The 26970-nt window shown below is 48.6% G+C and overlaps 1 protein-coding gene across 1 annotated transcript in view; it reads right to left on the reverse strand.

The window, feature by feature from the left end:
* Myo5b (myosin VB) overlaps positions 1-26970 on the reverse strand; it is a 297799-nt gene that overhangs the window by 94244 nt on the left and 176585 nt on the right. The window contains exons 9-13 of the mRNA XM_032885354.1: positions 24863-24972; positions 19625-19890; positions 9942-10023; positions 9373-9513; positions 789-911 (exon numbers count right to left, since the gene is read on the reverse strand). Coding sequence (XP_032741245.1) covers positions 789-911; positions 9373-9513; positions 9942-10023; positions 19625-19890; positions 24863-24972 — 722 coding nt within the window. The remainder of the gene's footprint in view (positions 1-788; positions 912-9372; positions 9514-9941; positions 10024-19624; positions 19891-24862; positions 24973-26970) is intronic.

The following is a 26970-nucleotide window of genomic DNA, read 5'->3' on the forward strand; positions in this document are numbered from 1 at the left end:
CACCTGAGTTCAGCCAGCTGGGATTCCCAGTGAGGATTCTCATCACAGTCACAGCCAATGTCCACGGTGGTCATGACAGTCACAGTTTCAACACATTTTCACTGTCTCAGCTCAGTCTCGGTGTCACCCTGTGAGCCAGGTCTTAGGTTTATACACGTCCCAGAGATAAGGAACCGAGGCAAATTTGATAGAGAGATTTATGCAGAGGACACTGAGTGTTCATTCATTCGGCAGAAGAAAATGCTGTATTAAAAGAGAAATCCCAGGAGAGAAGGCCTTTTCAGGGCTCTGTGAAAGCATTTTCTCTGCCATGGCCCAGATGCATTGAATCAGGATATGCAATTACATGCACATTACCACCTAAGAATTCAACACAAATCCATTTAGAGCCATTCGGAGTCTACGCCCATCACTGGGATCAGTGTGGGCTACTCCAGAAGGAATCCAAACAATGTCAGTACTGTGTTTACACTTTCCCCTCCCTCTTCTCAGGCTCAAGGACAGCAGACTGTGACCTGTTGCTGCCCGGTTCCCAGGAGAGCAGCCTTCCATTACTACCTGCTGTTCGTGTGAAAGGCGACTGCCACAGTGCAGGCTCTGCTTGGGCCTAGTCCTTGATACCAGAGGTGAGCCAAGGGGAGGGTGGGGAAGAAATCTTCAGAGAAGAACCTACCTTCAACCTCAGGTCACCGGAACTCACAAAATCAACTTTCTTAGCCTGGAAAATCTTTATTCTATGTACTGTGGGTCTGAGGTGGCTGTCCCGGGTCAGCAAAGGGGACAGTTACCTTGTCTGCAAAGTGGATGACAATGAAGGCCGTGTTGGACATGCGTGGTTTCTGGAAGTGCTGACTGTTGGAGTGCCGTTCATAGAGTTTCTGAGCCCAGTTCTGATCAGTTCCTTTGGGGACCTGGAGAAGCACAAGGCCGGGGAGAGTGTCTTGTGACGCAGGAGAAGGCAGTGAAGCATCCTGGGAAAGGGCTGGAGCCTGGGTTCCACTCTCAAGCCAGGACTCGAACTGGACAGTGATGAGAACCCCCTCAACCATGAACTCTTAAGCTCCTGCTATGAAAGGTCACTCACTGACTGGCTGTGTGTGGGCTGACATCCACGGGAGGGCACTGAACCTCAAAGAACAAGTTAGCCAGAGGAAAATGGAAGTTCAGGGAAAGGATGAAGATGGATACCAAGGCCGTAGGGCAGAATCCCTGTCTGAAGACGCTGCTGTCCCCTCCAGCACCATGCTCTTGCTCACCCAGAAGACTGGCATAATTCGCCCATATCCCTTCCCCAGCTCACCCATACTATTGCCCTGGCTCAGCAGCCCTTTCCTCTGAAGCCTTTCCCAGCCATTTCTGGTCTTGTCTCTCTCTTCTTTGGGATCCCTAACAACTGAATATACACAGACATATTATTACAACTCCCCATCGGCTTTTAGATTCAGCCACTACGTAGCATGACTCCATAGAGTCAGACGACTGTCTCAGCTGCTCCCGGCCTTCATGAGAGAAGTTTCTCTTTGCAGCAGGCAGTAGCTAATGGAGTCATAAGTGGTCCAAGTGTAGGGACTACATGACAGTGCAGTGTGCAGACTTAAGTAAGACGTCCGTGTTACACACAAACATGGGGCTGGGGGTGTGCACGCTCAGGAAACATCCTGGAGGAGAGGCTGGACATAATGCGAGTGCCAGAACTCTTGGGGTTGTGCCATGAAACAGCGATTGGTGTGACACAGCTCCGTAGCCATGAGCTCACTGGAGCTGTGCTGACCCACACAAGAGAGGACCCATTATCACACATGGGAGAGGGACTCATAAGACTCCATCTCTCAGAGTGGACAGTTAGGTGCTAGGGTGGAAGGACTCATTTTCTTCAGTGGTGTAGCCACCGAAAAACTGCCCATGTTTCAGTAAAATAGCACCACCACTCACACATGCACACTCCTACCCAAAGGCCCTGAAGTAGGTGGGCGCTTGTTGGAAGAAGAGTTTCAGAGGTGGGGGGCGGGGGTGGTGGCAGGAGACGATAGAGTAATAGTGTAGTGGAGAAAAATATAACACAGTCATCGCGCCTGCTATGGAAACAGCCAGTGATGACAGTGACGTAGCCAGAGAGACGTCCCTCGTGCCGTTATCCTGACACCCACTGACAGGCCTCAGTTTCCGTAGCTCACTGACTCTCCTTCATGACTTTCCACTGTACCCTCAGATCCAGGCGAGGTTGGAAGTGACCCTTGCTGCGTCCATGTAAAAAGGGCTTTTCTCAGTAAGTAAGATATGCTCCAAAAAGGAAAATGCTTACAGATGTGGGAACGAACTTCTTAGGTCCTTTGTAAGCAAATGGATTTTTTTCCCTCAAGATTCAATTTGGTGTTAACTAGCTCTGAATTCCCAGTGCCATGTGGTATAGGCGATTCAAAGAAAGAAACCTCTTTCCTGAAGGAGGCTATTAATTGTGTTGGACAGACAATAAAATATATTTAATTCAGCACTTTCTATATATACTCTGTTATACTTGTCTCCAGGAGTTCTGTTTTAGAACTACCAGGTGTGGGTGAAGGAGGAGTCAGCACAGCGGGGCTCATCAGGACCAGGGCCGGGGAGCAAGAAGGACCTCCAGGGACCCAACTGGGTCAGACAGAACTACAAAGAGAAGCTCTGCTAAGCAAATGCTGTAGTCTGCTAGCAACCCCCGGCCATGCACTGGACTTCAATGAGAAAATCCTATGATCCTGTACGGTCAATATTTGAGACAGGTGGGCAGGAACAATCAGAAGACACCCGTGATCGGGGTCATGAGTACACATATTTCCTGACTAAGATCCACCTCTGTCACTCCTCACTCCACTCCAGGCAAGATCAGCCAACTGGGACTCCCAGTGAGGATTCTCATCACAGTCACAGCCAATGTCCACGGTGGTCATGACAGTCACAGTTTCAACACATTTTCACTGTCTCAGCTCAGTCTCTGTGTCACCCTGTGAGCCAGGTGTCACCCTGTGAGCCAGGTGTCACCCTGTGAGCCAGGTATTATATTTATATACATCCCAGAGGTAAAGAATCGAGGCAAGGAGGTCAGATAAGACACAAAACTTGGAAGCTGCAGGCCTGGGGTCTAAGTTAAGGAAGGCTGGCTCTGGGACATGTGTTCCTCCATCCTCTGCCTTTTGACCTGGCAACAGAGTCTAAGGCAACCTTGAACACAGGATCGGGTGAAAAGGCAGTTTTCTCAAAAATATAAAATATATATATATATATATATATATAAATTTTAAATTTTAATTAGGCACAGGGGAAAGAGAATCCCATACTTGAGCACAACCTGGATTATAGCTATCTTTAGCTCTAGAGTGTGTGTGTGTGTGTGTGTGTGTGTGTGTATGTGTGTGTGTGTGTGTGTGTGCAAATCCTTTAAAAGGAGTCCACACATGACTGCACGCGGGATTCCTCACACCCCTCTTGATGCAGAGTGGAGAACACTGGGTGGTCTAGTTAATCCCTCAGAGTCCTAAACCCGAGGGCCTGTGGTGCTGGCTGTCACTTCTCAGGAAGTCCCAACCCATCCACAATAGGCAACAGGACAGGAGACAGGGGAGGTGACAGGCAGAGGCACCTCTCCATTCACTGCAGGGCAGTGTGGATGCTCTGGGAATGATGTCTGCAGTGCTGAGCTCCTCAAAGCCACTCTGACGTATGCTTCAGATGCTCACACTGTGTGTGCTACATCTCAACAAAGCTAACACACTTTACTCTTTACGATTAAGATAAATATTTTGTTTTTTTTTTAAAAGAGACTGTGTTGGGGAACGGCAACCTCTCTCTAATGTCCTTGAATAAGGATTATTTCACCACAAACATTGTTCTTGCTTGGGACATCACCTGGGCTAAGAAGTTGACAGCTAAGGGCTCTGTGAGCATTTATTCAACCCTGCTTTATTTAACCCCTATCCCACCCTGGGCACTGCTACAATGACAGCTTTCTTGGTCACTTATATGTTATCTTGCTCCACTCTATACTTCCGTGCCTTGCCATCTGTCCCCCGAAAACTCACAAGTCATCCTTGTACCAAAGCATCCCCAGGCCCCCGTCCTGAAGAAGTGCTATGGCCAACACTGCCTCCTCCTCTCTGTTTTTTCTTGTGGTTTTTTTTTTTGTTGTTTGTTTTTTGTTTTTTGTTTTTTGTTTTTTGTTTTGTTTTTTTAGACAAGGTAGCTCTGGTTGGCCTAAAACTCTGTGTGGAACAGGTCAGTCTTGAATAGACTCTGCTTCCCGAGTGTTGAGATTAAAGGAGTGTGCCACTGTATCCAGTCCTGTAGAATATTTCTGTCCCCTCAGTGTCACAGAGCCCACCTGGGCCCGGGACTCTGTAGTCCCATAGTTTTCTAGGGAGTGGTGGCTTCTTGTACACCTGACTACACTGCACGGTTACTTGGGTCTTGACACCAGTTCAGCAAACACCCATGTAATCAGAACGCCGTCCCATCTGGTCATGCTCCGTCCTCCACTTCCCTCGCTGGGGATGTTAGATCTCCTGCATCAGTTCACCCTCACTTTGCCACGCCCTGTGGATCTGACTTAGAGCGACGGTTGCTGCCAAGGACAGACCAAGTTTCCCTCTGAGAATCTCTCCTGTGGGCTCAGACTCTGCTCCCAGCTGGACGCAGGGTGCTGACCGGGCAGTCTTGGACCTCGGCAAACACACCTGTGCCTATATTACTTTCCTTCCTCTACATAGAAGCTACTCCCATGCCCATGCTCTACCAGCCTTGAGCCTGCAGAGGCCTCTTTCTCTCCTTCACAGATAGTCTAGGTTGCCAGGCAGAAAGTTAAAAACTGCTGTAGGGGATGGCTAGAGTTTCCTCACCAGAAAAGACCTGGCCGTGCACATGAGTCTGATACCCAGCGTAACCCTCCACTGCACACTCTATCCTCCCAACTTAAAAGGACAAAAAGGAATTCCTGCTTGAATATTGTGAGCCTCTGTATCCTACTCACGCTGCCTTAGGAAGGTGATCTTCTCCCAGGGAGGAGGGCTACCCTCCCGGCCAGCATCCCCCACACTCCTATCTCCTCATCTCTATGGAGATATCAATCTCCCCAAACAGCCTTCAAATACTTTACTCTTTATGATTTAGATAAAGTAATTTTTTTTTTTAAAAAGAGACTGTGTTGGGGAATGACAACCTCTTTCTAATGTCCTTGAATAAGGATGATTTCACCACAAACACTGTTCTTGCTTGGGATACCACCTGGGCCAAGAAGTTGACAGCTAAGGGCTCTGTCAACAGTGTTTTTTGCCCCATTGTTTACTATTCCTGTCTGCCCAAACTGGGCTCCCTCCAGCTCAGCTTCCTGAGACCTTAGGAAAAAAGGAAGTGTTGGATAAAGAAACCTCTGAAAGCCAGTGGTCAGGGAACAGGAGGGCAAAGGCTCCAAGGTCATCGGCCAGTGTCACCATAACCATGACTGGGTAATCAGGCAAATGAGTGCATTTGCTCAGCTCTCCTCAGGATCCGTGAATGGAAAGATGCAAGCTGCCCAGGACAGGCCTCCCCTCTTCCATTCATGCCACACTTTGTGGGCTTCTAAAACCATCTCTCCAGCTTTGGGCAATGTGTATGTCCTAGAACGTAAACCGTCACCACAGAGAAGAACACACCTATCACATCCTATCAACAAGACTACCTTGTCCCCTAAAGAAGCAAGGAACAGACACGCACGACAGCAGGGTACAGAAAATGCCCGTCTTAACACAGCTTAGGAGCAGGTAGGCTGGCATGTGATCTCATGCCCACCCCTACCCCAAGACAATCTTCTAGTGCACTGGGGACAGTAGAACCTTGTGACTTTGTCTGACTGCAGATGCTCGGGCTTTCTGCCCCTTGAAGGAACCAAAGGGGTTTAACGACGTGTCTCCTCCCCGATTCCCACTAGCTCCTGGCCTCCCTCACAATGGAGGATGACTGAGAAGAATCCTTTCAAAGCTATATCTACACTTCCCAAGGAAAAGCAGCGGCTGTGGGCTGCTTCCTTCAAAATCTTCACCGTGATTCCCCACTGGCTGCTTCGCACCATTTGCTTGGTCCTCCTTTGGCTTTGCGTGTTCTCACACAGAGGTCACAGAACTCAATTCTTCAGGGCCCCTTCATTATTCTTTCTCAGAGGATACGAGACAAGGAGGTAGTAAAGGACATAGCTGAGGTGGCTCCCACAGGCAGCACAGGGGTGCCCGGTTGCCCAGGTGCCATCACCAGCACAGAGATCCCTCAGTTCTCTTAGGACCATGGTATGGTGACTCCCAGAAGAGTCTAGAACAATTGTTCTTAACCTGTGGGTTGCGAACCCTTTTGGAGGTCACATATCAGATATGTGATGATTCATAATAGTAGCAAAATTATTAACAGTCATGAAGTAGCCACAAAAATAATTTTACGTTTGGGGGGTCACCTCAACATCTGGAACTGTACTAAAGGGTCACAGCATTAGGAACCCCTACTTTTGACATATTGATGTGCCATTTCCAAACAGCAAAGTGTGTCCCATTAAAGGGCTCATTTGGGTGGTTTTGACAAATGCAGTAGTATCTGTTGCCTTAGAGCCCACAGCTGCTAGACTCTGCACGTACTCCTGATGTCCACAACAATGTCACTGCACAAAACCTTTCACATTGCGGACTTTTCCCTCTTATTCCTTAACTGAGTGAGCACCTGGCCTCCTTTGCTACACCTGTGACCCAGCCCTGCCTATGTCCCCACTAGGTTGATAAGCGGGCAATTCCAACTTTTAGCAAACCTTCCTTCCCGAGGAGCAGTGAGACCCCATGTGGAAATACCACAGCCACACAGCTCAGTATCTGAAGCACCTATTTCCTTATTACTGCTTGAGTACCACTCCCACTGCCCTGAGCTTATGCACCTCTCTGCCTGCTGTGGGACTCTTGATTCCAAACACAGGCTGTGCCTACATAGCTCTCCGGGACCTGCCCCCAGTGCCTCTGGTGACCCCTGGAAACACTGTCCTGTTGTTCTGGAGGACTTTGATCTCAAAACTCAGCCTAAGATATACGTGGATCACATTTTATGTCTCACAGATTGTGGCAACTGAGGTTGAAACAATTTTATTTTTATATCGTTTCTCATAGGTAGACTCTAAGCAGAATACCCCAGGAATGTGTACCCACAAATGAAGAGAAAGCAGGGGGACCTAGGACCACTTCCTGGACTAGAGCAGGAACCCTGGGGGTGATCCTGGCAACTGCTGAACACGGTTTGCTTGTCTGTGTTCTCCACTACCCTTGCTTTGCCATATGCTGGCAATGCTGCCCCTGAAGCCTCCGTCCCCCACCCAGCACTTATCTGGGGGTCCCTCAGGGGCTTGCGTCTCACTCTTGAACCCATGCTGGGCATCCTGGTACTGTGTGTGATGGTTTCAGACAACCGGAGAAGCCCACAGGCAGCCATGTTTGCTGGCAAAGGGAAGGGCAACTCGTTGCAAATTACCACATAGCCGCTCAAATCTCAGAACAGGCGGTCCCGAAGCACTGAGGTGTTATTGTGACAGGCTGTGAGTAATGGGATATGAAAGGCTACCTGCTCTGGGAGTTCCTGGTTTGTGATGCATTAATTCTTCACAGAGCCAGAAAGAACCATCCTCTATGGTGGGGGGTGGGGACTTTCATCCCCCCACCCTCTCAGAAGCAGAGTGAAGAGTTGCAGTTGGACTAGATCCTGCTACCCTGGCCCCGCTCTCCCAAAGCCTGAGCTGGACTCAGAACCTGGGGCTGCCCTTTGCATAGGAGTTTGCAGCTGGTGGAGGTTACTGATAGGACTCAAGTCTAGTTGGGTTTTCACCCAGGAAATCTAGGAGGGAGCTACCAGAAGAAGGCAAACACAAGGGCCTGGGTTTTGACTTTGGCCAATGGCAATCACTCCAGGAGCAGATGTCCCACCTTGAGCACAACTTCTCATGTTGGGTTAGCCTAGACAAGCCACAGACACCTGTAATCCTCTCACCCAGGCTCTGACTTTGATGATGAAGCCCATGTCTTCACAGAGATACTAAAACCATTTAGAGAGCCTGGTGTGGTGGTATATGCTGGTAGTTCAGCACTGGGGAGGATGAGGCAGGAGGATGATCATTAGTCAGAGGCCGGTCTGAGCTACAGAGTTCTAGGCCATTCTGGGTTACGGAGTGAGACTTCTACCTCCCAATTTTTCCCTGACACCCAAAATATTAAGAAATCTGAATGTGCCAGCTACAGGATTTGGTATATTTTCTACAGGGTTTCTTTCTGTGTAGCCCTGGATGTCCTGGAACTCACTTTGTAAACCAGGCTGGCCTCTAGCTCAGAGATCTGCCTGCCTCTGCATTTCGAGTAGAATTAAAGGCGTGTACCACCACTGCCAGACAGACTTATTTTCTACTTTTTTACAGGGATGGGAGAGGTTCTTTTGTTGAGACAGGATCTCAGTAATTAGCATCGGCTAGTTTTGAACTCTTTTTAGTCTAGGCTAGCCTCACACTTGAGTAATTCTCTTACTTCAGCACCCTGAGTGCTTGGACTATGCGTGCGCACCAGGCAATGCTTCCGGAACACCCACCCTTCTGGAAAGGAAACTCCTCTTCTTCCATAAACACCCAGCCACACTCAGTGATCTTCCAGCCAATTATGGGGAAACTGAAATCAATACAAGTGGCTCTTCTCTTTCTAGATCAAGCCATATGAATTCTACACCTTCTGACGAAGGCTTCTATCACTGCAGGGGTGGGGGTGGGGGTACACACTCACCTCACTAATCAGCCAAAGGACCAGGAGGGGTTGCCAATATCAAAATCAATCTTCAGCAATTCATAGTGCAGGAAACCAAGGACGTTGGAGAACTAAAGTTGGATCACCCTACATCCTACCTTCTAGGTGCTCTCCTGCTATTGGCACAATTCTCTCTTATACCAGAAACATCCAGAAGATTCAGGGGGAGGGAGAGATCTGTCTCTCACCATCCCATGGATGTCTACCACTCACAGTCATCTAAAGACCTCCCCCCCCCCGGCTCCTGAGTCCTTCCTCTCTGGTAGAATACCTATCTAGATGTTAGCCACATCTTTGGCATCTAAGTCCTGTGAGACCAAATGCCTACCACCAACATAGCCCCTGCTTTCTGCCAAGAGAGGCAGATGTTGACTAGGGTAACAAGATCTGCCGGTTACATTCAACAGGTTCTCTTTTAGCTAGCATGGTGAATGCCGACGCTTTGTTCAGACAACCAGATTCAGTTCCAACTTTGATATTTCACTGGTTCCTTGCATCACACAGAAGCCTTCTGCTAAGACCTAGGCCCAAGCCGTTCAATGACCACAGGGAGCTGTATTACCTTACACTCCTCATCCAACAGGTCCAGGATACCCAGCTTGGCTTCTATGAGGTCTATGCACGGTTGGTTATCATAGAAGTCAATCAAGGTCCACGGGATCTGCTCCTTCATATACTCTTCTTGCTCCAGCTTGAACACATGCTAAGACGAGAAGCAAAAAGGCCAAGGTGAGTGCACTGTGAACAGCGCCTGAGAGCTACCTCCCCTATGCTCTTATTAAATTCTGTCAGGAGTGGAAATGGCAAAGCGCAGCTAGGTGACTTCCCGTTCCTGTCCAATCCCAGTCTTGGAGTAATAGACTCCTACATGTGTTGCTGGACTCTAGACAGTAAAGGAATTGTGCACCCAGCCTTCAGTTCCCTAGACGCTCTGAAAGCTCAGTTCAGAGAGAAGTGGGTCAAAGTCAAGGGACATGTATTCAATTCTCGGGAGCTTCACCAAGAAGCAAAGGGAAGGGAAGGGCGGAGCAGAACCACACCAATCTCAGAAGAGAAGTGGCCCTGGGTGTCACTCCAGGGGGGGACAGTGAGGTCCTGACGTCAGCAACCCAGGTCATACCCTGAGCCTACCGAGTTGAACTGTTGCTGGAGCTTTTCGTTGGCATAGTTGATACAAAACTGCTCGAAGCTATTAATCTCGAAGGTCTCAAACCTGCAGAGGGAGAGAGGTGAAGCCACAGGTAAGATACACCACCCATGAAGTACTCCATGGCTGCCCCCCTCCCTTATACAAGCACTGAGCTGCCAGGTTCTGCCCTGTGCAGAGACTTCCATTGCAAATATCAATGCTGGGAATCTTGGAAAATTAGAAACAGGGGCATTAGGAGCTTTCTTTTCAACTGATAAAGAACTGAGAGTAGGGAATTACAGGGAGCACAGACAGCTTGGTCAGCCATGATTCTGTGCATACCAGCAGGTCTTGGTGATTTTTAAAGAAAACCAAACTTATATTTTGTCTCCTGTTTTTACCGGTTAACTTTCCAACCTAAAAACACCACCATGATATTCTTCAAAGGTAGCCGTTTTAGGTCTGTATGGGGCTGTGGGCTGAGACCTGGGAATTGCTGGGTTTCTGGGTTGGGGGCAGACAGAGGACGGACAGGTCTGTTGCTATGTCTCAAACCTAGGGCATTATTTCTCCAATTCTCAGAAACTCAGGAGCTGACACATAGATTATCAACTCACTAATCCCCAGTGAAGGACATTTGGTTCTTTATCGAATGCTGCCATCAGTATTGTGACAATTTTATTTATCTCTTCAACTTCATGACTCTTTCCTAAGGATATTTATCCTAGGAGATTTGCCATGTCAAAAAGTTTTTTTTTTTTTTTTTTTGGCGTGTGGGTATTGTATGTGATGTGCATGTATGTGCAGGTGTTTATGGAACAACAAGCATCTGCGTGTATGAGGAAGAGGTCAGAGGAGGATGGTAGGTGTTTGTTCAACCTCTCTCTACCTTATTGCGTTAAGAATTCTCCCTCTGAACCTGGAACTCGTGTTGGTGGCCAGCAAGCTCCAACAATCTCCCTGCTTCCACCCCCATAACGTTGATGTTTCAGTTGCTCATATAGCTATGCCCAGCTTTTTATGAGTGCTGGGGATTTGAACTCAAGGCCTGCTGCTTGCACAATAAACATTCTTACCCACGGAAGCATCTCTCCAGTCCCCAGAGCGCAACTGTTTTATGAAAGGCAGAAGCAGGCACAGCACCAGAAAGGTAGAAGTAGATTGCTATTTCTCGACCTGTGCCTTGCCATGAATGAGAGAGTGCCATCTTAACACCAGTCGATAAGTGCTATTTTATTACATAATTTCTACTGGGTTGAGCTCATCCATACCAGTTTGTTTCAATACTTTGATGCATTTTTACAGATGTCATACATAACGTATCACAGAGATCCAGATAAACATTTTTCGGAAAGAGTTCTTTTGTAAACACATACAACTTCAGTGTTTTATTTAGGTCTACTTCGTCCCCGCACCTCACTAGGAGTATTACAATAGTCTGCTGTTGAAAAATGTCTGGTATGATTTAAAGCCAACTCCACAAGACGGAAGTCATGCCTTGTACCACTAACCAAGCCATAAACTAGTGGCTGTCTAGGTTATAAGCCCCAGGAGAAAACCCAACACTACGGATGCTGCTAAATGGACAAAGTAATAAACGGTTTCCTCAGGGTCTTATCTCTACCCATGGACTAGGAAGTCTCTCAACCCCCACTAGAGGAGATTTCCCCCCCCCAACAATTAATAGTGACCTAAACCTGACCAACATAAAACAAGACTCTGGAATTCCCAGCTCTAACTGGAACAGCTACGTCACATGCTCTACCCTTCAAGACTAAGGAATTCATCTCAGAAGAGACTGTGGGAAGACTATAAGAGCCAGAGGGGTTGGGCAGTTTTTGCTGCTCATGAAAGTGCCACTGCACACGTATATTATGTATTATATTCATGCGTGAAATTCTCAAACTTTTTAAAAATTTCTGGTTACTTGGTGTAAAAATATCTTTGAACTGCTTTGATAATCAACAGAGTTCAGCATTTCTCTTCTGAATCATTTATACTCTGTGAACTGTCTAGGAAGCTCTGTAACCTTGTTAGGTTTTAGTCGCCCAAATGGACTCATGTGAAAGGTTCATACTTCAGAATGCAATACTGCAGTATTGTTTAACACATGCACTCACAGTGTGGCTGGAGGATGGGCTCAGGAAGGGAAGCCTACAGAGAGAGGGCAGGAAAGAGACCTGTGCATTGAGAGGAGTGGCAGGGAAGCCATTGAGGGGAGGGGAAAAGAAGGAGGGGAGGGAAGAGAAGGGAGGGAGGGAAGAGAAGGAGGGAGGGGAAGGGGAGGGGAGGGGAAGAGGAGGGAGGGGGAGGGGAGAGAGGAGAAGAGAAGGTAGAGGAGGAGAAGAGGAGGAGAGGAGAGGAGGAGAGGGAGGGAGGGGAGGAGGGGAGGAGAAGGGAAGGGAGGGGGGGAAGAGGGGAAGAGAAGGGAAGGGAGGGGTGAAGGGAAGGGGGGAGAAGGGAGGAAGAAGGAGGGGGAGGAGGAGGAGAAACATCATTAGGGCCTGATGATACATGTTGGTGGCACATTACAGAAATATTCTCAAACACTAAGGAAGGCTGGGACAAGAGGACTGTAAGCGACCCACAGGATGTTCAGGGGAAGCAACTGAACTGCAGTGGTGGTGGGGAAGGTCTAAATATGAGTCAGGCATGATGATGCATACACAAATGCATACGTATGTGTGTATATACATACATATACATATGTATGTATGTGTGTGTGTGTAGATATATGAAAGGGACAATTTTACCAAATTAGAAAAACAAGACTCAAACAACTGGATAGAAGTGGAGTTGATCTCCATGCAGGTGAGTAGCATTGGAAGCTCCAGCTGTTTTGCCTCAGATGAGTGGGGCCCATTTGCACCCAGGGCAGCACTGGGCATGATGGTTAGCTGGAATCAGAAAGGAGGTGGAAACTTTCCTTTACACATCAAGCTCAAAGACTGCAGTAGCCCTGTTCCTCAGCACTGTCCTTGTTACAGTTCCTACGGCTGTGACAAAACGTCATGACCAAGAACAAGTTGGGGAGGAAAGGGTTTATTGGGCTTTACACTTACACATCACTGTCCATCATTGAAGGAAATCAGGACAGGAGCTCACACAGGGCAGGAACCTGGAGGCAGGAGCTGATGCAGAGGCCATGGAGGGTGCTGCTTACTGGCTTGCTCCCCATGGCTTGCTCACCCTGCTTTCTTATAGAACCTAGGACCACCAGCTCAGTGGTGTCCCGCCCACAATGGGCTGGGCTCTCTTGAGTCAATCACTCATTAAGAAAAAGCCCCACAGGCTTGCCTACATCCAAGTCTTACAGTGGCATTTTCTTAACTGAGGCTCTAGCTTGTGTCAGGTTGACCTAAAACTATCGAGTATAAGCACCGACTGGACACCGAGGTTAAGGGTTCTGTGGGTTTTCCTTTAATGCTTATAGCAACCAGGAGTGAGGGTCTCTCATTAATTCACTCTACAGTTGAGGAAGCCCAGATATGAGGAACGTAACTAAACTACCCAAAGCCAGGGAGTCACAAGACCAGAGTATCTGAATATAGAGAATCTTCTAGTCAAAAAAATCTTAATTCTGAGAGAGGCAAAAGTTTGATTTATAAGGAAGAAGGAATCATTTGGAAAGGCTGTGAACACAGTATGTTTGCAAGCAGGAGTATCTGAGGCCTGGAGTGAGGGAGAAGAAGAGGAACTACCAATAGGGAGAAACTGGAGGTACAGGCTTCATCTGGCCTGCTCCATCACTGCAAACCACTCCACCCTCCCACACCCTACCCTCCCACTTCTAAATATGGACAACTGAATTTTCTGTCATTGCAAGCTCTTCCCTAAACACTACATTCAGGAAGGCATGGCAGTCCTGTCCCTGGTGAGGGACTGGAGGCACAGTGGTGGGGATATGGCTCTGTGTGGAGGGATTACCAAAAGCAGATTCATCAGGTTGGTAACAAGCCCAGAGCAGTGTTCGAAAAGCCTTAGGGTCTCCCCCCACCCCTACCAAGGTCTAAGACATGGAAAAGTGGGAAATCACCTTCAGATCAAAGGAATCAATTGCTTGGAGACAGCCATGTTAAAGTACAGCCTTTGGCCGTGCCCACGTGGGAAAAACGACTCTAAGTTAATAAAACAAGATCAAAGATTCAAATGCTATGATGAATCACAGCTCCAGTAGAACACAGACGAGGCAACAGCTATTACCCCATAAAATGGCCCTCCTAGTCCAGATAGCGCTCCTGCAGACCAAGTTAGATTACTTAGAGCCTCAATCCACCCCCACTTCCAGCCACAGTGATCGCTGATGACAGTCCAAGCCGAGAGGAAATTTAATTAACATAATCTACAAGGAAGATTAAAGAGTCAGCCTAGCAATAGGCCAGATAATGGGCATGGGGTGTGCAGGCAGAGCCAGCCCTGGCTGGCTCTACAGACTGAAGATTTAAATATCTCCCACTTGTCATTTTTTAAAGGTTTACATTGGTAGCACTCCACAAAGAACATTCTCATTAATTTGAGGTGGCAGAAAGTAGCTCATAATTTCCCTGTTTCTGAGATATTATCTGGTAACAATTCCTCTGCCGTCTAACATAATTACTGTAGGGCTGGAGAAGAATGAGAAGCTGGGCTGACTGGGGAAATGAGTAAGACACCTGACCTCAGAAACACAGCCAAGGAGAGAGGACAACGCTTCCTTCCCAGCCAAATCATATCTGCAGTAATTCTGCCCATCAACAGAAACGACTTTTAAAAGTAAATACACTCTTAATCCATAGCATTAAAATGCCACAAGGAAGCATTTGCAAGTCCATGCAAGAGGGAACAGGAGCTGTCCTGAGAAGAGTTTAGCCACAATTTGCAGGTGGGAGGACACACACACACACACACACACACACACACACACACACACACACACACACACACACAGAGAGAGAGAGAGAGAGAGAGAGAGAGAGAGAGAGAAGAGAGAGGAGGAGGAGGAGGAGGAGGAGGAGGAGGGAGGAGGAGGAGGAGAGGAGAGAAGAGAGAACACTATTTATTCCCTTATTTCCATAGGGATCAGAAAATGCCAACTCTCAGGTACTATACCTCTCCAAATCCACCAGCCGATCTTATAAGAACAGCAAATGAAGATCAAGCCATGACCCCTCGGCACCAAATGACCACCAGAAAGCCGTCTAGGGGCTATGGTAGCCCCTGAGAACCTTTCAAAGGAGTATTAACTTCATCAACTCTAGGCTTTTAGAGGCAAGGTCACAGTGTTGGGTGGTGGGGTCTGGGAATAAACAGAGGAAAAAATTAGGGCCTCATCTGAGCACTTAATTATGAGAGGGGAATATTCCAAAGGACTACGACATGTGCCTAACCCATGGCTCACATGCGGCCATGGATAGGTGTGACTACATCCCCTAACATGAAATCGCCGTTTTGTGACTTTTGTCCATGTGTTCCTGTGTGTAGGTACACACATATGGGAGGGGACATATACACATGCTCACGCATGCGGAGGCCAGAGATCAGTGCAGTGGTCTTCAGTCACTTTCCCACCCCATTTCTGAGACTGCCATCTTCTCTCTCTGAGCTTGAAGGTCAATGATTCTGCTGCTCTGTTTGGCCAGGGAGCCCTGTGGGTCCTCATGCCTCAACCTCCTCAGCACACCCAACTGCTCTTTAAAGACATGGATTGAAGGACCCCAAATTAGGTTCTCACGCATGGGTGTCCTGCACTTTACCAGTGGTGCCATCTTCCCATGATTCTCTTTGGTAACTTGATCGCACAGTTCTCGAGCCTGAACTCTGTAGATAATAGCCCTGCTTTACGTCATCAAAAAGGTGGACACTCGGCATGAGTCTAGAAGTGTGGCCTTGGCATCAGAGTACCCCGAGTCGTAAAGCTCTCTTCAGATGCCAGGACAGTACAAGATGAACAGAATGGAACCACGTGACCTGTGAGGTCTAACATGCTATGCTTGCTCTAAAGGTGACAGTGTCCTGTGTGACCTTCTGGGCCACCAAGAATGGGGTTGCTGTCCATAGGACAAAGGGTAAATTGATCACAGTTTGTCCCCCTTCATTCTCTACAACACCTGTTTACAAGGGCCAGGAGAGGCTGGGCAGTCATCTCCGAGCAACTGTACTGGGACTGCACCATCATCTGCATTGGAAAGTGGAATCAAAGCAAAACAAACCAAGGGCACAAGAGTTTCTTTTACCAGAGAAATGGATTCTCCACTATAGGGCAGAGATTATAGAATAGAAATGGAGTACATGGAACTCAGTTCCACTGAGGGCTTAGCGTTCAGGACATGCACTAAATTCCTGAAACCCAACAACAAAAGCAAACATTCAAAGATCTTGGACTGTATGGTGAAACCCAACGAACACGGACATTCATCCTGGTTCTGGTATATATGTGGTCAGATGCTTCAGGCTTTTCCTGCCTTGACTTCCCCACCATGATAGACTCAACTTCAAACTGTGAGCTAAGATAAACACTTTCTCTCTTGGTTGGTTTTGTCAGAGTATTTTATCATAGCAACAGAAAAGACACAAGATAGCAAATCCCATGCACTTCTGCCTACTTCTTTTTTTTTCCCCCCCGGAGCTGAGGACCGAACCCAGGGCCTTGCACTTGCTAGGCAAGCGCTCTACCAATGAGCCAAATCCTCAACCCCAAACTTGCCTACTTCTTGCAGTGTTCTGAGTGACAGGTTTGTCTGCTGCATCCTGCACTGTCCTCTGCAAAAACTAGAGCCAAATCCTGAAAGCCGAGGTCAAAGATTAGAACGATAGTAATAATGAGTATCTCTCCATACCAAGCCATTTGTTTCCTGATGCCTCGAGGAAGGAAGAGGAATAAAGGATTAGCTCTGTAACTAACCAAGCCAACAGAGGCGAATGCTGGCTAATCAACACAAACGGAGACTCCAGCCAAAAGCTGCCACGCTGTCCTCTATCAATATCCAGCCCTGCCTGGTAGGAACATCCCACGGGGAGCTTCACGGGTCCTCAGTTAGAACAGCTTGGCTTGGCACAATTGCTCTGGGTACTGCCTATCTTGCACTATTTGGAGAGCAGACGAGGGAGCTAAAGAAAGAGAAGCGTTCTTATACCTAGGTGCTGGGTGTCTGGAACTGGTCTGTTCACAGAGGCCCGCAGAGGGGATGGTGGGTAGCAGGCTTCCACAGTCTCTAAGGGAGCCACAGCCCTTTCTACCCTATGAGCAACCTGAGAGTCCGTGCATGTGGAGTACAGATGTGCCGTGTGGTGCGAGCTCCTGTGGTGCCTGCTTGTATCCTGAGTAAGTGCTTATTTCAGGGTGGGACTCTGTGAAATATTCACATGTACAGGGTGGAGTGAAGCAGCCCACTCATACTTCAGAACTTTTCTCGGTTCTAACTCTGTGCTGAGGTTTAAGGCTGGCCCTTCAGGGGCACAATTGGAAGGAAGATCCGGACACACCAGGTTCTAAGATCTGATCCAATTCTCTTAACCTATGTGTCTTAGTTCTTTTTAAGTTCCTGTAATAAAATACCTCAGCATAGGAAGAAAGGGTTTTTGGCTTACAGTTGGAGGTTACAGTCAATCATTTGAAGGAAATCACAGCATCTGGTGCCCGGGCAGGTCTTCATGCTGAGCCTTGCAATCCCGAAGCACAGAGCAATAAAATCTTATGCTCAACTCACCTTTTCCATTTTAATACGTTCCAGGACTCTAGCCCGGGGAGTGACACCAGCCACAGTGAACAGGTCTTCTCACCTGAAATCTGATTACCTGAAAATACTCAAGGTGGTGTGTGTGTGTGTGTGTGTGAGAGAGAGGGGGGGGCGGGGTATAAGGTAGAATCACTTATTGACAGTTGGGCAGTAAGGTCTCTGAAGAGTGCAGTGTTCTCAGGATGCTACAGCAAAACTGAGCAGAGCAGGTGTCCTGCTGACCACAGGGAGAGAGGCCTGCCCTGAGGAGACACTGAGGGGATGCATCTCCCACTGCTGTCAACCATCTGGCTTCTGTTCACATTTAAATTTTTGTATTTATTTAAATTTATGTATATGAGTGTTTTGGCTATAGCCACAGAGATCAGAAGGCATTGGGTCCGGTGAAGGCACTGGATCCTATCAAGCTGGAGTTACAGATACGTAAACAACCATATGGGTTCTGGGAGCTGAACCCAGGCCCTCTGCAAAGCAGCATATGTTCTTAATTACTGAATCATCTCTCCAGCTTTAACACCTTGGGTTTTCTCTCTCGCCCTGACTGTCCTCCTGTCCCCACTGCTGGAATGGTTGCGTCTCCTTACTTTCCACGTTCTGTCCTCTTCTATTTTAGTTCATAGCATCTTCGGCAGACAACTTTCCTGGCTGTATGAACGTGCATGACCTCTGGTTTTAATCTTCGGCATCACCGAGTACTAAACCCCAGGATGGGCCCTTCTACGGGTTCTAAGGCTTCTCACATTATTACCTTGTGCACAACACAACTCTTCAACCTGCTCCTTTGCGATCCCAGAAATCCAATTTAGCTCTTTTCTTATGCCCCATGCAATACGGTCCAACATGAAAGCCACCATTTAGCCAAGGCATCAGAGGGAAGTGAGAGAGAGCCTGTCTGCCCGGGAAGTGGCTGCTTTGAAGGGGATCCTCCTCTATGCTACCCTCAGGGGCTCCCAACAGTTCCAGCCCACCACGCCGCACTTCATTTGAGTTTCCCTATTCTTGCAGCGCTGCAATCTATGGGGCTGGGTTGCTATTTTAGGACAGAAGCAGTCCGTCTAGGAGAATGGAACCTATTCTTAGCTCACAGAGGTCAACGCCATTTCGAGAAGAGCAGGAGGGATACAGCCCTGTCCACATAATTTCACGTGAGTGTAGTCAGGTCTGAGATGAAGATACCAGCAAGACTGGCTCACAGCCTCCCTTGAAACCAAGGGAACAGCGGACACGGACTGTGATCTGCAGTCATGCAGCTCTTGGTGGCGGCCTGGCTAGAGAAAAGCCAGTCCCCTGATGTCTCTCCATGAGTATTTCCCTCCAAGCTGCATGGCCTCTCCCTGAAGACATCACTCATAAATAAAAGCCCGTCACTTCCCTCTAGATTCCAAAAGGAAGAGAACCCACACAAAAGCTACCATATAGCACTGGTCCAGGCAGAACTGGGCAGAATTAACATTAAAGCAATCGCCTCGGTTGAGGACAGATGAAGAGGTTGACTGAAATAGAACCTAGCAGGTACAAAGAGTGGCAGAGGCTTCCAGAATGGAGCCCATTTCCTTCTCAGGGTCTGTTTCCTAGTAAAAATGGATGCTAAATCTGACCCTGGTGGTATACAGTGGTAATCTCTGTAACTGGGAAGCTGAGGCAGGAGGATTTCAAGTTTGAAGCCAGTCTAGGCTGCATAGTAAGACTGTGTCTTAAGAGAATCGATGTTATAAAGGCTTGCGATAGGGACAATGATATCAGTGTTTTGACAGGGAACATTCTTCCTTGGGGACGGTCACCTGTATTGTAAAACCACTTGGCATGTCTGGTTTGGAGTTTGGGGTCAACAGCCCCAAATGCCTCTACGCCTCATTAATTCTCCTGGCTGAAACCACTGGAATCCATTCAGTCGGTTGTTAGCTCCCAAATGCCAACAGAAACATGCTTCTGACCATCAGGTAGAGTGAACACTAGGGGTGCAGGCCTACCCATAGATATCCAGGACCCCGATGAACGAGTGTTGTTTAAGGGAGGTTTGCAGGGCCTTGTTGATGTGCTCCACAATCCAGGAGAACAGCTGGGCATAGATGTGCTTGGCCAGGGCATTGCGTGCGTTGACCACTTGCTGCAGGGACATGGTCTTGACGTAGGTCTCGGAGGTGGTGACCAGCTTCCGATGACACAGCCAGTGCTCCATCTGATTGTGCTCTATTCCTAGCAGGCGGCAGAAGTTGCTCAGGTGTTCGTCCTGGGGCTGAGGAAAGGAAGGCAGGGTCAGGAGGGGAATGGAAGATAGGCTCCTTTGCACTCTTTCCATCCTACCAGAGGCCAAGTGCCTCCCGGCACCCATGGAACCCCATCTCCGCTCTACCAGCTTAGCCCCACACCCCATGTCAGGTAAGTGTAGAGCCTGAGCGGTATTGCTTGAAGTCATGCCTGCCAATGACCACGTTACGAAGACTTAACAAGGTAAAGCACTGTGCACTGCGCTTGTGCCCTTCCTGAACTGCCAGGTATCTGGCAGGAGGGCACAGCGCGGGTGCAGGGAACGGTCTACGAACTGACAGCTTAGGAATGCAGAGGCAGTCCAGAGTCAGGAGCCAGAAAGGAGCAGGTGCAAGCTGAGCATGCAGTTGGCGTCTGCAGGGGCACCACTCCCGAACTCGAGCAAACAGTTTCCAGCCTCCCATGCAAAGCCCTTTACATAGGAGCTCTAGGTCTGCCTAGCATCCAGCCACCTCCCCAGGCTTTAGGTTCCTTCTGTGATAGGAACCAGATTGTTGACTGTCTTATAGGTAGGCGGGACATGGGAAGCACCTTGGGGCTTTACGGTCTAGTTCTCGAATCATGTGACTTTAGTGGGCATGCGCAGATGTACTGGGAAGAAGCAAGCCCAAACGCAGCGGACAGCGTCTCTCAACAATGAAAACATGCTAACAGGCTCGACAACACACCTGCCGGCTTCCCAGCGACCACAGAAGGCCTCCTTTGGGTCCTGACTTGTGCTTACCAGTCATACCACCAGGCTTTTGAACTAATAGAAAGCTAAAAGTCCCCACAGGGATATACCTTACTCCGTTAAACCAGCTAAGACTCTTGGGAAATCCCTGCTGCCCATCCAGGAAACCCCACAGAAAACCTCTCGTCCCTGTGGTTATTCACGCCCTCATCTTGTACTTGGCAACGTGGCTGAGCCAGCTTAATAACTCCGAGGCTAGAAGAGAATCTGTTAGATTCGTAACATGATTTCCTAATGGCTCTTGATGGCTTATGGGTCTCGATTTCTGATGAGGTCGCCTGCAGCATTGAAAGGAGGACTTATTTAATGAAAAAATTAGCATAGACAATGTTCTAACTTCCCCCCCTTACATCATATCTGTAGACCATTTGCTCCTCTCCATATGTAGCCAAAGCAAACATTAATATAAAGTAGGATGTTAGAAAAGAATGCCCCTCCCCCAAGCCTCGAGAACAGCGGATTCCCCAAACCTGGGCAGGGATACAGCCGGGAGATAGCACTAACGAGTGTTAAACCAGGTTCAGCACAGCTGGGCTCATGAACACCCAGACAGCAGGTTAAAGAACAGACTCATCTGAACGAAGGCTCCTCGTCTCTGGGGAGCTCCTGCCTGGGAGCTGCCATTCTGGTCTATCCTGCATTACTCAGTTGAGGAAAATGAGGCTGAGGAAAACTCCCTGACAACCCAAGCCAGGCTGCCTGAGTACGCTGGGCTTGGTATGTAGAGATCTGTCCTTCCCACTCACTAAGCAGATAACAGTGTCATGGCTACTCCTGGCCACTGGTTCTATCTGCAGCCACCCTACCCATGCCTGCTCCAACATGGCGTTACCATAGAGTTTGGAGCCTGCTTGGTAGGCAAGTGAGTTGATAGGTGACGAGTGTCCAACTTGTTCATCTGACCTACTTTCAGGGATTTCTTAATTGTTAGGCACACACTACAGAGGATCCCCTCACATTTGACTGGTTTTGCTTGCAGCAAACAATGGGCCTGCTCCCTCATGCCCTCTTCTCCCCTCCTTCCTCTTCCTGCTCCTCCCCTCTCTCCTCTCTCTTGCTAGAGTGTGGCAGAGACAGAACTACAGTGAGGGAGCTAACTCTGTAATAGCCACCAGGGAACAGGTTTCTCCACACCACAGTGGGGCTGCGCTCCCACCCACACTCCTGACTGCTGATTAAAGGTTCTAACAGAAACCGATTGGACGTCATGCAATTACATTTAAGCATGATTAGATGATGATTGATCCACTAAAACGGTCAGCATTATAGACAGCAGGTTAGTTTTATGGGCCCGCGTTGCCAAATTCAAGGGGAAAATAATGGCCTCTGGTGTCCCAACTAATGGGACAGCGTTTCATCTCTGAGGTAGCCCTGGCAATCATGGAACACATTCCCATGCCTTAATTAAAAGTAAAACACTCAAGAGCAGAGGGCACATGGCTCATAAGCAAATCCACCGATGGGCCTGAGGTGCATACCGGGGATCCGGCTGGAAGTGGTTCTCAGCCTCAGACTTCTGGAGCTCACACCTGGGCTGAGCACCTGTGACACTGGGTCACTGGGTCGCTGGCAGGTGTATGTGTGTTGGGGGTGGGGAAGGGTGGAAATTCAGTTGAGTGAGAGGGATGGTATGGGATAGAACCCTGCCCACGCCTGTCCTGCCCTTCAAGAAAGAGGTTCCTTTCCCTGGGCTTTCTTTAGGTTTATTTGGGCTTTATTAGGTGTTCCTCGGTAGAGGAAAGGGCATGTTCTTAAGGTCCATTCTGGCCCGACAGCCAGAATAGTACTGGTTTAGAACTGTATCATCAGCTCCGAGTGAAGGCCTTCATGCAGGGAGGGCCCTGTTCTCCCTCTGCTGACTGTAGAGGAGGAAACGGATGTATGGGGGCGAGGAAGTGTCTCTAAAGTTACATCCCCAAGAAATGGCAGAGTCAGGATTTGAACCTGGCAACCCTGATGCTGTCATCACTCCCGCAGCCTAGACCTTCAACCCATGCTAACAAGCCTCCCCTCTCAGGCCCTCTCCACTGTCACCTCTATCCCCTCTCCACCGTTCTCCCAGTGTGTCCTGATGGTGCCATCTTTGTGCAGACCTCGCAATCACAGTGTATCAAATAGAACACAAGAGAGGTGGCCCTGCAGTTTAGTGGTGGAGCGGGGAACAGGCACTGAAAACGACGACTCCTCCCCTCCACGTGAACGCCCAGGAGTGAAGGACTAAGTCCTAATATCAGAGACACTGTACCTACAAGCCCAAGGCTGGACCTTTCTACAAAGTGGCTGTGGTCCTCCAGGGCTGGTGCTCAGGGCTTTGCTTCCGGTACCCAATGAGCTCTGTCTCATCCGCTGCGGCTCTCATATTCATTACCAGTAAAGCCTAGACAGCCTGGATGAATCACCCAGCTACCCGTTCTAGAGTGTCTGCAGGGCCCTGCACACTGCAAAGCTGACTAAGAACACAGACTTATTGCCCCGATCAGTTTGCAAGAGGAGGGGAGAAGGGGAGTAAAAGGGAGGGAGAGAGAAATATTCACACAAGGAATGCAAAATCACTGTGCTAAGACTTGGGAGCAGGGAGGCTTAGAGTGCTGTAAGAACCTGTGGCAAAGAGGCTTAGTGTGCTGTGGACCCTCAACCTTGATCTCTAGCAACGCACACACCAAAGAAAAAACCAAATAAAGGCTCCATGGCCAGGAGTATGACTCTGAGACCACGGGCGAGAACCAGGCAATGTGTGGCTAGAGAGTAAGGAAATATTGGTCACCTGTCTTTCATGTCCCCAGCCTAAGCCAGGAATTTATCAATGCGTGTCCTCCCAATCTCCCCTGTCCCTTGCAGAATATGGCTGCCCTAAAGATACATGGGATATTTGCTAGGAAGGGGCGTGCATAAGGGAGGCATAAACACTGCACACTTTCCCTCCCTTTCGCAAAGGGACAACTCTTCACCTGCCTCAAACGCTCACTAGGATCAGGTAGGGCTGTATTCACCGGGGAGGCTTTGCAATTCCCCACTTGCCGTCAAGGCATCGTGACTGACATCCCCTCTACGCCTGTAGGTTCTGCCCACCTTGCAGCACACCTGCGTGCATGGCAACCTGTGAACGTCAGATGCCAGAAACTGCTCTGGGATACTGCGAGCTCCTGAGTCTGTACCTTTCTCAGAGGTACAGGTGGGAACCTTAAAGCTCTCATGTGAGGCTGGAGGGCAGTTTGGGGAGGAGCTCTGTTGAACCCAAAGAGAGTTCCAATCTTTCCCTCCCTAAAGGTAGGGACATTTTGAACGTCTGCTAATTCCTGTCCTATACAGATGGCAATGGCATCAGTGGAAAGGACAAAGGCTGCGGCTTGTGGCTGGAATGGGCACGCCCACATCTGAATTCTCTAGGGATTTCCTTGTCCTTTTCCCAGAATCTGGTTATTTAAATTCCACATCCGGGGAAGGAAGAATCACATCTAGTACTTCCGTGGAGGATAGCCACGGACAGGCACAGAAGTGAAACCACGACAGATGTCCTATTCGAGACCAGAGTGGAGGTTTAGCCCTGGCCAACAGCACTGGGTTTCAGAGAGGACACAGACAGAAACTGCTGCTTATTCTACCAACGTGAGCTCTCCCAGCATCCTCCATTCCACACTGCCACCTCCTGTCTATCACATGTCAACTGCGACACTAGGCTCTGGGAAAGGACCTTTATGAGCCTTTAAGGAACTGTCAGAGCTGGTAGGACCTTGACTGAGATGCCTCACTTCGTATTCTGCCTTCTATGGGGAAAAGGTCATCCAGTGCCGTTCCGTGATGGTTTTTCAGCTAGGATGCAAGCTCTTTAGAAGCAGTCACCGACTATGGTGCCCAACCCTCCATTTGCTTGCTGCAAAGACTTCAACCTCGAGCCCATGTGGTACTCAATAGATTGATGACATGTCATAGAATTCTATGTACCTCAGAGTACTTGGAAAATAAACCCATCAGACAAATTTATTGACTGGCCGCTAAATCCCTTGCCCCAGTGATAGAAACTCAAAGGCAGCCAATTTGAAATGAATTGGTTCTTTAAAAAAAAAAAATTATCAGCGAGAAAACAGAAGTCATTACTGCATAGAATAAATAACCCAGGGGTGCCCTCTAAGCACCGGGGCGAACGCCCATGGTATCAGGCGGGAGGATCCGAGTCAACTGTGCGCGTTTTACCTCTGGTGCCACTTACTGATATGCTGCAGGAGTCCCCGTCCCGCTCGGCCTGGATCTCCACACTTCCAAGGTGCAAGATAGAAGCAATTATCTTAAAGATGCTGATTTGATAGGACTCCCGCACTCCTGAAGGGGAAAAAAAACCATGAATGACACTCGACGTCTGTGCTACGACAGGAAGGACCTTTTACCCTTTTGGAGAACTTTAAAAATTGTTTGATTTTCCTTCCTGGGTTAGGGTCAATGACGCCTAAAACCAGCCAAGCCAAGTCATTACCACTCAAAGCACTCGGCAGCAAAGGGGGTCCTGGATTGAAAGGGAAATGTCCTCACTGATTGTCTGGATCACGCCAGATGGGGCACGCTGTCATTTTAGCTTCTCTAAGGGTGCGCGGAGGGGTGAGCGGTAGGATTGACTCATTTTGGACTTCATTTCAACCAGAGACTTTATAGATGTTTTTATGAGTTTAATAAGGATGGCCATTTATCTGTAGTTGTTTTTTTCCCCAAACCTAATATCCGGCAAACATCTGTGGCACAAACCCTGAGCCAACAGGGGGGTGGGGGGGAGGAGAACCTTCTACCACACCCCCTGGGATTCCTGTTCTAGGGACTGGCCAGCCAGCTGGCTTATGGCCGCTGCCAGCTGAGGGGAGCTGTTCGTCCTCTCTGTATACCCCAACACTGACAGAAACGCACACAGCCCAGACACACCAGGGCCACAAACGTGACCTCCAACTTCGTTATTTGCCTGCTTCAGTTACCCAAAGCATGTCTCCTAAAATTTGGATTTAGTTCGAAGGCATCAGTTCTTTGTACGTTTCGAAAGATTTCAAACTTATTAGAAACGCTGATGGACTGGTATGACGGATGTTAGGAAAGTTGCCTTCTGTTGGAGAAAAGGCTGTAGTTCCCAACACTGTACTCCTCAGCCACTTCTACCTAAGCTACAATAGCCAGTGCGCCTGCATATAGACGGGAGGCAAAGGCAGGGTCTACTAGGACTAAAATGACCCCAGGTAGTCCACAAAGTGGACATCCCAAGCATGAGCTCAGTAAGCCCTCTGTTATCGTCATGGGCCCTCGAAACAAGCCATGTTGGACTATCAGAAACGGAAACCAAGCACCCCATGATAAACAAGTGCAAAGAGAAAGTGACCGAACGCAATAGTCAGATCCTTAAACCTAAGGCTGGGGAAAACCATGAAGAGAAAATGGAAAGACTGCAGCAGCCAGAGAAGCTGGGGCCCTGCTACTAGGCACCATGGGGAAGCTGCCCCGTGAATGTCACGCATGTGGTAGCCTGAAGGAGACCTACACAGTGACCACGGTAGCTGGTATGCCAATGTGAACAGGGACATGTCACGAGGTCCTGTGCCTAGATGACTGGCTACGGGTAACCTATAGCTGCTAAGGAAGGGGAAATCAGTTTCTTCAGAGAGAAGCTAGCTCCCCGATGGGTGACCTAATCCAAGCGGTCAGTCTCAACAATGTGCATACAAGCAACATTGGGTGGTCTGAATTCACACATATGTAACAAAAGTAGTTAACAGGGAGACCATAAACTTGACAATGAGTGTTGTGGGAGGGCGGGATGGGCTCTCGGGGAACAGGAGGAGTAGACATAATGTAAATACAGAAGTGATTAAGAAATTCTCAAGAAGTTAAACACATTTTTAAATCACCAGTTAAACCTAAGGAATAAAAGAAGGGCCAGCAGCCCATGCCCACAGTGCACAGGATGTCTGTGTAAACCATTACTGTACTCATGCCCACTTGTTTTATCTGAAGCTACTGGCAGCAGACACGTGTGGAAGCAACCGAAACCATGGACTTCGCAAGGCCTAAATAGACTCTTGGCTGTCTTGTATTCTAAGATGATGTATTTACAACCTTGGTAATTAAGAAAGAGGACATTTATTTAAAGAGTAGTGAAGAAAGTCTTACTAAAAGAATTCCATAAATGTGATCTGCTTTGAGAACCACAGTATTTATTCTCAGAGCCTGGGAGGTTATCTGCCCCCTCTTACAGGCACCAGCCCCATGGTGAGTGCGTCTCCTGTTGGCAGGCTGGGCAGAACACGCCCTGCTCACCATCAGCCATCCTTCTAAGTCTCTGACTGT

Source organism: Rattus rattus, chromosome 15 (assembly GCF_011064425.1).
Source record: "Rattus rattus isolate New Zealand chromosome 15, Rrattus_CSIRO_v1, whole genome shotgun sequence".
Lineage (NCBI taxonomy): Eukaryota > Metazoa > Chordata > Mammalia > Rodentia > Muridae > Rattus > Rattus rattus.